This window comes from Gekko japonicus, unplaced genomic scaffold, assembly GCF_001447785.1.
Source record: "Gekko japonicus isolate JY-2015 unplaced genomic scaffold, Gekko_japonicus_V1.1 scaffold477, whole genome shotgun sequence".
Taxonomy (NCBI): domain Eukaryota; kingdom Metazoa; phylum Chordata; class Lepidosauria; order Squamata; family Gekkonidae; genus Gekko; species Gekko japonicus.
Window position 1 is genome coordinate 580,203 of NW_015174289.1, and position 11,078 is coordinate 591,280.

General features: G+C 41.6%; 1 protein-coding gene across 1 annotated transcript in view; it reads left to right on the plus strand.

Annotated features, from left to right (window-relative positions):
* VPRBP (Vpr (HIV-1) binding protein) overlaps positions 1 to 11,078 on the plus strand; it is a 71,896-nt gene that overhangs the window by 14,106 nt on the left and 46,712 nt on the right. The window contains 7 exon segments of the mRNA XM_015424022.1: positions 3,059 to 3,132; positions 4,980 to 5,093; positions 6,234 to 6,371; positions 6,658 to 7,131; positions 7,600 to 7,701; positions 9,875 to 10,033; positions 10,816 to 10,995. Coding sequence (XP_015279508.1) covers positions 3,059 to 3,132; positions 4,980 to 5,093; positions 6,234 to 6,371; positions 6,658 to 7,131; positions 7,600 to 7,701; positions 9,875 to 10,033; positions 10,816 to 10,995 — 1,241 coding nt within the window.

Here is an 11,078-nt window from a genome sequence, read left to right on the forward strand (position 1 = left end):
TCCAACCCTTGACTCATGGCTTTACAAACACTTCCATTGCATGCTTTTAAAGAATACGTGTAGGATGAAAATTATGAATAAACTCTTTCTTTGAAAATTTATGTAATGGCTTGGGCTGATGAAGTGGCCAAGTGACAAAGCCATTCCTGCCCAGAGCATTCAGTTCTAATGGTACTCTTCTTTTATTGAGAGAAATGCAACAAAACAGCAGAAACATAAAGCACTGATCATGGGGCTTATGAAATCTCCTCTGAGACAGCAGTATATCTAAACAGATTACAAAGAAAGTGAAGCTGGAGTTAATTTTATAATAGGAGGTGTACAATAAAGAATTAGCCTGCAGTTACAGAGTCAGTAAAGGTATTTATCTGTGTCATTAAAATCAGCTCACAAAATTGAGCCACCGGAAGTTACTGATAAACGCATACTGAATATCAGAGATTGTTCGATGAAAATAAGGAATTGTTTATGCTGGCAATAGAATACAGGTCAAATCCTGATATGCCAGCAATACAGGACTATTTAGTAGTGGGTTTCTTTTTCATTGATGTTAACACACAGGTTAAGTTAGTGGAGCAGTCTTCCTTTCCTTTGTCTGTGCATCCTGTGTTTGGATTTATGGAAGAGCTGGAAAGCATTAGTCGCCAGAAAAATTTGCCTTTACAAAATTTGAAATCTGACTTCCGGTTTATGGTGACACGCTGAGCAGACTCATCTCCCCAGCAGAAAGGAGGGAGGGCGACGCCTCGATCCCCCCCCCCCGGAGCCTGGTTGAAAGACTCCTAGCCATGGGACTTTTGAGAGGTGGCCTCTTCGCCAGCGTGATGCTGGGGAATCGAGGTGCTTCTCCGTCCCGACGGTCCTCCTGCTGTGTGTCCGTATGGAACTAGTGACGCTGACCGGGACAAGCGCTGGAGATCAAGCGGTTTAAATGGAGTTACAGCGAGGTCGCAAGACCAAATATGAACTGTGAGTCGGATTAGAGCGTAATTGTCAATTTAAAAAGAAAGCTCCCACTCCAGGGACTAGAAAGAAAAGCGAGCGGGGGAGGGGCCCCTCCCATGCGCATGAACTAAAAAGCGAGATCTGAGGGGGGAGTGGAAGCAAAAACGCTGAAATCTGTTGGGAGAGACTTACCAGGGCGCATATGAGCGTATATTCAGAGACTTTAGCAAATTTTCAGAGAGTAAACAATTCATAAAGATGGCGGGGAAGAGGACTGAGAAAGCAAAACTTTTAAAAGCGAAAGTAGCTGGGAGCCCTCGTCTGGAAGAAACCACCGAGTTGGCTAAAACGTTGGCAGAATCCCTGCGCCCCCTGCTGGACCAGATGACTAATCTCAAGGAACAGCTGTCAACGATGAACCAAAGCATCACTACTCAGCAGCTTCAATTGAATGAGACTCTTAAAATTACAGAGCAAACAGCTGAGAAAGTGAAAGAAGTTGACGCCAGTACTCAAAAGGTGAAAAAAGGTGCAAAAACTGGAAAAGAAGCAAGTCTCTACAGAAGAACAACTTTTACAGCTATAAATGGAGAAGGCAAACCTGGTCCTTCGTTTCCAAGGTGTCCCAGAATCCAAAGGTGAGAATCTGAAGCAAATGATGAGCGAAGCACTAGCCCCAGTGACAGATTTGAAGGCAGAATACCTTATGAGCGAGATGGATGTGGCCTACAGGTCTTATTCTGTATATATAAAGAAGAATAATCTGCCTGGGGAAATAGTAATGAGATTCTCGAAGAGGCATGTGAGGGATTCTATCCTGAGAGCGACTGCGGGGTCACCCTTGAAAATTGGGGACAATACTATCAGGATCTTGAAAGATATCCCATTTGAAATAAGACAAAGGAGAAAGAAATACAAAGATTTAATTCTTTTTCTTCAAACAAAGGCAATTGTGTACAGGTGGTTAATTCCAGAGGGCGTAACCTTCAAAACTCAGGACAAAAAAGAAAAGATTGACTCTGTTTCCAAAGCATGGGAGTTTTTGAGAATCCAGTTGGGTGAGCCAGAGGAGGTGGATAAAGAGGAGAAGGACAGCAAGTCCAGTGATGAGTTGGACTCGGGGTCTTTCGGAGATGACTCTCTTTCTGAAAAAGGGGTGGCTGCCCCTAAAAGTCCATACAAACTGAGGAAAAGACAAGATAAGAAAAAATGAAGGCCGAAGGACTCTGAATTGTGCCTTTGAAAGTATAGCTCTTAATAATGAGATGCTGGGTTTCTTCTAACAGTTAAATTTAAGATTTAAAAGATATTTTAGCATGTCTGACTAAGTTCAAAACATATTAGCGATTTAAGGAAAGACTTTGTACTCAAGCTGTTTTAATGATCTCCTACTATTGGGGTTTTAGTTAGTAGTGGCAATCTTTTCTTTCTCCTTAATTGTAGTTCCCTTCCCTTATCTTCATTGTAGTTTGTAGTCCATTTAAAAATGCAATAAAAAAATCCCCTCCGGGGGGCCAAAAACCCCCAAAAGAACTCCCTCAAAATTTAAAATCTCAGTATTCTCCATTCATTGATGTGTGAATAGAAGATCTTTCTCACTTGATGATCTGAATATTCATTATGCATTAAAAAAAGAATAATTAGAACAGTATTTGCATATCCATTTGAAATTAAGGATTGTTATTGACTAGAGACTTGAAACTTTTTAATGCCTGACTATTAGAAATGGAAAGAATGAGAATTGGTTAGTTCCATATCCTTCATATTTTTATTTCTTGATGTTTTCCTGTGATATGTTATGCCACAACTTTGCCCTCTTTTTATAATTAACATTTCCATCTGTGAATTATGACAGTCATACATATGGATGGTTGGTTATATTTGAACTTGTATACTTTGTACAGTATAGAAAATATCTTATAACACATTTTAAAAAATAGTACCATGAGAAAGATTCTTTCATTGTTAACTCCGAACCTTTGAGATGATGATATGCTTCAATTAGCCATTCTATATTTGATACTATTTTATGCTTGACTTTTTTTTGATTACTGCTGTGTTTGTTCTAATTATTACATTTGGGTGTCTAATCTTCTTACCCATCCCTTCCCAGGTCGAGCAGATCCGGACTGTATGCTTGGCCATTTGCTGAGAATACTGTTCAAAAATGATGATTTCATGAATGCGGTAGGTTTAATGTTTATCCATTGATTTGCAGCTGGCTGCTGGTCACCAATTGTCTCGTATTCTAAAAATGAAGTCCAGATATCTTTGGATACTTAAATCTGATGACTGGAACTGTGAACAGGCAAGACGGATCTTTCTATGAACCTGAAAAGGGCCCTAGGTTTGCAGAAAAATGTGAACACTAAAAAAAATACACTGGACAGCTTAAAAATATCTGAAAATTATAAACGAAGCACCTGTAGCTTTAAGCAATGGATTCCCTCAGTGGCTGTTGCTAGACAACCACAGCATTCCAAGCTTGGCTCTGTCAGTAAAAAGCAGAGGGATGGGGGAGGGCCCTTTCCAGCCGTATTTTGGCCTTTGAGGGAAGACTCATTGGGGCCAGGCCTGGCTAGAGTTGCCAGTTCCAGGTTGGGAAATTCCTGGAGATTTTGTGATAAAGTCTGAGGAGTGCAGGGCTTGGGGAGGGGAGGGGCCTCAGCATGGTATAATGCCATAGAATTCACCCTCCAAAGCAGCCATTTTCTCCAGGGAGACAGATGTCTGGAATTCAGTTGTAATTCTGGGGGATCTCTAGGTCCCACCTGGAGGTTGGCAACCCTAGGCCTGGCAGAACCATCTGGGTGACTTGATACCACCCAACTTGCATGACTCAACTAGGCCTGGATACTTGCTACTGTTCAACAGCTGCCACCTTATGAAAGACAGTATGGTGCAGTAGTTAGAACTTCAGAGTCGGTCTGTGAGACCCAGGTTCAGATCCCTATCTTGCTGTGGAAGCGGACTGGGTGATTTTGTACCAGTCATTGTGTGGATAAAAAGGGAAAACAGAATAATGTAAGCTGCTTTGGTCCCCATTTTGGAGAATGGTGGGTATAGCTGAGGATGGGGGGGGGTAGATAAAAGGTAGGTTAGTGAATGGCTGAGAAGGAGAAAATGAGGCAGGGAGAGGATGTTGGGATTGACAAGAGGAGGGGAAGAGATTAGGAAATTCTTAGAAATTGGGGGGGGGCTAAGGAGGGTGGGGTTTGAGGAGGGGGAGGGACCTCAGAGGGGTATAGTGCCATAGACTCCACCCTCCAAAGCATCCATTTCCTCCAGGGGAACTAGGGTTGCCAACCTCCAGGTGGGGGCTGGAGGTCACCCGACAGTACAACTGCTTTCCAAGTTACAGAGATCAGTTCCCCTGGAGCAAATGGCTGCTTTGAAGGGTGGGCTCTTTGGCACTGTACCCCTGTCCTCTCAAGGCTTAATTGCCAAATCTCCAGGGATTTCTCAACCTTGATCTGACAACCCTAAAGGGATCCAATCTCTGTATTTGGGAGATCTGTTGTGATTCCAGGAGATCTCCAGACTCCACCCAGCGGTTAGCAACCCTAGAAGGAGAGAAGGAAGCAGGAAAATGGGAGAGATTATGGAGGCTTTCAGAAAAGGAAAATCTCTTTTTCTGACTTGTCTCCAGTGCTGCATGGTATGCAGGTCTAGATAGTCCTCTGTGCTCAGCAGGTGAAGATGGTAGAAACCACTTCCTCGAACTTGTTCTATTAATGGACCTTAGGCTCTGACCCATATTACTATCCTCTCATTTATTTTCACTTATTCTGAAATTTTTACAAGATTTTGTTGGATTGCTTATAGTAAAGTTGGATGTTAGGACATTCCTGTTTTTTAGACTTTTTTGTTAAGGAATTATTGGAGCAACAAAACTATCAGTAAAGGACTCAGTAAATTGTTTGTGTAAAGTATGGCAAGAAATCAAAGCCTGCAATCTTAATTTACTTTTTGTAGGGTTAACTATTAAATAAAAAAAGAGGACTGGTTTAATCCCATTCTTGATATTTTCTCAGCTGGTAAATGCTTACGTGATGACAAGCAGAGAGCCACCCTTGAACACCGCTGCCTGCCGACTCCTTCTAGACATCATGCCTGGGCTGGAGACTGCTGTCGTCTTTCAGGAAAAGGTGTTGCATATAAGAAGACATATAGATACTCCTAACCATCAAGTCGAACATTTTCAAAGTCTTCTCTTCTTGCTGTTTTATTTGTATTTGTGTGCGTGTGTGTGAAATCTATGTAGTTAATAATTTTTAAAAGGTTTGCTTGCTTGCTTGCTTTTTCTTAAAAACCATTACCTGCCTGGTAACTGAAGCTTATAGGCTGTAAGAGAAAACAGTTTTGGTGGATGAGGAAGCCTGAAGTCTGCACTTAAAAACAAAACCTTCAGTTCTTTTAACACTGCAGTAAGAAAAATAACAAATGAGGTGTGGGTGTGTTTTAAATAACATTAAACATTGATGCAACTTCAAAAGAACACACGTAGGAAATAATCATGGCCATAGTTACGAAAAAGGTTTTCACTGGGTTAGACTTGTGCTTAGGAATATTCTTTAAGTCAGAGGCTCTTTCTCATCCCCTGTTCACCTGGGAGCAATTTCTGGTTGCCAGTGGTGACCACCAGTGGCAATTCTGCATTATAAATTACATTATTTTGTAGAATGTAGTAAGCCTGTTTTATTCATAGTTTCCAAAACCATGACTTCTTCTGCTGTCTTTGTAATAATATGTTAAGTTATATTGGTTTAGATAGCATTGCAGCTGACGGTCAAGATTCAAAAAAGTGATGTATGCATGTAAGGGAGAACCTGTGCACTGCTAGAGCTTTGTGTGATGTGTACCACTGCTGAAGAAGCAGGTGGTGGTTTGGTTTGTAAAGGGTCTTTTCATTCAGCAGTGGGAGGTGCTGCAGCAAAAATATCCAAGAACACTATGCCCACGGATGTAATTCTTTTGTATGTTTGTAAGACTCAAGGACAATTAGATTAATAATACTGTTAATAATAAATCTGGGAAGTGATAAACAGTGTAAAGCAAAAAAAAATATTAATTATCCTTCTTCTACTAATATAAATGCTTGAGGAGCCAGTCAATCAGAGCTACTGTGTAAAGAGTCCATACCAAGCAGTGTTAATTCTTCCTGGAAAATAGACTTCTCATTGCTTTACTTTCTCTGCATTAGGTATAGAACAGGTTGACCTTATGGGCTATGGAGAGAGAACTGAACATGTTAATGTCTGTCTGTTGGGTTTTTCTGGTAACTCTAGGAAGGCATCGTTGAGAATCTTTTCAAGTGGGCACGAGAGGCTGATCAGCCTTTGCGAACGTATGCAACTGGATTGCTAGGAGGGGCCATGGAGAACCAAGATATTGCAGCCAACTACAGAGATGAGAATTCTCAGCTGGTAATAACTATGTGAATAGCATTTGTCCCTCTGCACAATTACTTTTTTCTGCCTGCTAAAATGTTGAAAAGTTGCACATTTAACTACCTAGGACATGCTTATATTTTTCAGATAAAGGGAATAAGCTCATAGGTGTGTCCTGTTTCTCACTCCTACTTTAGGATGTCTCAGACTACTTCCGTGATATACTCAATGTGGCTAATTTCAAAGCAGAAACTCAAAATCTGTAGTAAATCGGATGGCTTCTTGATGGGAAGTGATAAATACTTGTATTTTTTTGCCACAGGTGGCATTTGTACTTCGACGCTTACGAGAGCTTCAAGTTAATGAAGTGAATACAAAACACGAAAACAAGCGGCTCAGTCCCCGAAAAGTGCCCTCAGACCCTCTTTTGCCTCTTGATGAAGAGGCTGTGGACATGGACTATGGAGAGATGGCTGTGGATGGGGAGCAGGAGGAAGTTACAGGGGACATGGAAATCTCGTTTAATCTTGATTCAAGTCACAAAACAAGTAGTCGGGTGAATTCCGCCACAAAAAAGTCAGGGAAACAGCATGAAAGAGAGAATTTCCGGAAAGCAAAACAGAAACTGGGCTTTTCTTCAGAGCCAGAAAAGATGTTTGTTGAACTGTCTAATAGCAGCTGGTCAGAGATGTCTCCATGGGTGATTGGCACGAACTATAGCTTGTACCCCTTGACCCCTGGTATAGAGCAAAGATTAATTCTGCAGTACCTGACTCCTCTAGGGGAGTACCAAGAGGTGAGTACAGCAACTGGGTAAAAATAGGTGGGGTCCGGCCTCCTTTTAAGAGTGAATTAAATTGTGTTGCGGAGGAACAACATGCTCACTTCAGGATATGCACAGAGCATCTTGAAAAGTGTGAGAAGGCTTGAAATGAAACTGTTGTTTAACTTTATTGCCCTTTGTGACTTGTGTGTACTGAGGCAAGGAGCTGTTCCTGTGTAATGATTAGAACATGCTGTGCGCATTAGTCATTTGAAAAAAAATACAGCAGAGATTGAACAGGGAATGACTCTTATGTATTTCTTGGCTCATCACCTTGCTCCCAAAAAGTCAGGTAAGAAGTTGTTACCTGAAGCGGAAGGAAATCCAAGGAAGTGTTTGTTCAGCAGAGATCCCAGTCGTCCTGGGGGGAAAGTGTTGGTGACAACAGACCTCTAATAATTTTTTTCAGACTTTAAGCAGATCTTTTACTTTCCCCACCAGCTACTGCCGATCTTCATGCAACTTGGATCAAGGGAACTGATGATGTTCTATATTGATTTGAAGCGGACCAATGATGTATTACTCACTTTTGAAGCCCTAAAGGTAAACTATAATATAGTAAGCTGTTTGTTCACCAGAGGTGGCACTGAGTCAATTTCCTACCTGTATCTGTTAACGTGAATAGAATGGCTTTGGATCCGTATACATTGCTGGCGCAGAAGTTGCAGTAGACTTTGAGAACGTACTACTTTGCTGTGAGTTTGAGAAATGTTCCTGTTGCCATTTGATTTGAGAGATGCTTCTGTTGCCATTTCCCACAAAATATTTTTCCTTTGGAATTGATACTAGTCCTTTCATTACCTAGAGCTCCACTATGGCAGACCTACAGATGTGAAAGTGCTTCTGATCCTAGCTTTGGTGTGTTTTAGTCAAATGCCTTTTTAAAATCTCTGTGTGCTTGGGGTTTCCTTATTTTCCAATGATGACAAGTGTTATTTCAAGACAAAAATCATTTTGCACCATTTGGCATTTGCTGTTATGCCTTTTGTATAATGCTTTAGAGCATTCAGAGCTCTTCACATTTGTTATTTTCTTCTAATCCCACTGCTCTGTAAGACAGGCCAGTGTTGTTCTCCCCATATTTGCAACTGGAGGCTAAGGCTGTGCAAGGGATCTCCTAATCTGCAACTCTTAGCAATTATACTGCACGAAATTGATGAAGAGGTGTTCAGAGCTGCTTCATGTAACAGGAATTAAGGCTGATTGGCCAAAAAAGGATTTGTCCAGTGTTGATTAAGTATTAACTTGATTAGAATAGCACAAAAAGATAACAGCAGGTTTGATGTTAAAACTCATCATGAAAACGCCGTAGTGAACTGACACTTTGAAACAATGGAAATGTTTTTAAATTTGATGAATTATAACTTTAACAGCAAGGTTTTTTTAAAAGTGAATGATTCACTGGGCAGTTTTTTCCTGTTTAACCTTTATCTTGGAATACCAGAATCAGCTACAGTTTCAGATTTCTTTCTGTTTTTCTTTGTTTCTTTTGTTGTTGTTTTTAAAAATTAAAACAGAAATAAAGCAGAGTGTTAGTAACAGTTAAAAATAAACTGATGTTTACCAGGTGGTTGTGCAAAGTACATGGGATTGTGACTCAGTGGTTAAGACGCTGAACTGCAGACCGGAAGGCCGGTAGTTTGCCAGTTCGAGACCTGAGTGTCGCATGACAGAGTGAGCTCCCGTCTCTGGCCCCAGCTCCTGCCAACCCAGCAGTTCAAAAGCAAGAAATTGCAAGTAGATAAATAGGTACCACTTCAGTGGGAAGGTAACAGCGTTCCATGCGCCTCAGCGTTTAGTCATGCCGGCCACATGACCACAGAAATGTCTTTGGACGGCACTGACTTTTCAGCTTGGAAACGGAGATGAGCACCGCCCCCTAGAGTCGGATTCGACTGGCTTTCGAGCAAGGGAAACCTTTACCTTTATCCTTACTGTGCAAAGTGCGTATCCAAGCCAGGACATCCTGTTTTGAGATGCCTGCAATTATAATTGCTGGCCGCTAGGAAAAGCTTTCTGTGCTGTTAGGCTTGACCCTAACTGCTTCAGGAGTAGGGGGGCAAGCAGCCTTCATGCCTTCTTGAGTAACAGATGTCCCCATAAAGGAATAAAATTTGGCCATGAGTTTGCTTACCAGTAAGCCTTGCAGGAACTGTTTCCAAGATGAGTTAGGCCGTTCCAGACAAATCCCCAGTTCCATTGCCTAGGTAGATCTGCCCGTTCCATGCTGCTGCACTAGAAGAGCTTCATACAGAGTATTCTACCCAGCTCCACTCTTGGAACTAATGGAACACAAAATTGCTTTCTCCAGAGTTCTGATTTTATGATGCTTCACTGAGATGAAACTGCTGTTTTGTATTTCAGATGGACTACAAAAGGGAGAGGCTGCTCTGCCCTTGAAAGTTCTTGTGTTTGACTTGTATTTGAGATACTACTATTTGAAAGTTTTATTAAATGTCTATAGGTATTTCACTGTTGGGTATTATTTGAGTGGTACAGCTTCATAAAATTCATTGAGTTCTGTTGGTATTTGAGTTGGAAGATATTCATTATCAGTCTAGGTAGCCATTCTGCCTAAGCTGGCAGAGGCATGAGGACAAAGCAGTCTCATTTTCTTTAGCACTCTTTGGAACTTGGAAGTACATTTCACTTGTTTGGGAGAGCACAGAAAGGTGAGTGGTGGTTTCCACACTGATTCTTGTGTTTCTGCCCACAGCACTTGGCATCCCTGCTTCTCCACAATAAGTTTGCCACAGAGTTTGTTGCGCATGGAGGGGTACAGAAGTTACTGGAGATTCCTCGTCCTTCCATGGCAGCTACTGGTGTCTCGATGTGCTTGTATTATTTGTCTTACAATCAGGATGCCATGGAGAGGGTAAGATCCCACTGTGATGAAGCTGTAAAGTTCCTGATACGGTAGATTCCATATTGGATGGGTTCACATAACCACATTTTTCTCATAATGTATTGATTTGATTATACTGTCACACATGTTATGATTTTCAAGGTTTTTGTGCTGTACTTGTTAATAAGTTGACTCGTCAAAAGTTACAGTTTGATGTTCTTGGTATTTCTTTCTTTTTATTTTATATGTGCATGCGTGTGTGTGCACCTGGAAGTCATGGTGACCTCTGGTGACTGACCCCTACTGGGAGCCCGGAGGATATTCAGAGAGGTGGCCTCTGGTATTCCCTGGAGGTCTCCCATCCAAGTTCTTGCCAGGGTTGGCCCTGCTTAGCTTCTGAGATCTGACGAGATCAGACTTGGTTGGGCTATCCAGGTCAGGGCACCATTTGATGTTCTTATTTGATTAGTTGGACACCAGTAGAGAGTAAACTAAGTGTCGTGTGTACATTTCAGGGAGGCTTTTAAGGAGAGAATATGTTTGGTGTGGCCATTTTTTTTAAAAAAAAATATTAAACAGTGTTTGCAAATGTTGTATAGTATTTCTTCAATGGTTTCCAATGGAGGAATCTAAAAGGTTCAAGATGTTTGTATTGGGTAGTAGCTGAGATCGCAGGTGGCTGAATTATTTATTAGTTTCCCTTCTTGCTACAGCAGTCCCTGTGGAAATTACTGAGAGGACAAAGCACAGACTTGGCATATTATTTGCATGAGTGGACGTTACGATTGCCATAACGTCTTCTTGTTCCATAGGTGTGCATGCATCCCCACAACGTATTATCAGATGTTGTGAATTATACCCTGTGGCTGATGGAGTGCTCTCATGCCTCAGGCTGCTGCCACGCTACCATGTTCTTCTCTATTTGTTTCTCGTTCCGTGCAGTCTTGGAGCTCTTCGATAGGCATGACGGCTTACGACGCCTAGTTAACTTGGTAAGTATTATAGCAGTTTTGTTTAGTATTCTAAAGTGTTTCCTCTGTGTAGCCGTAAAGGGGCACTACTCCCTTCCTTGTGT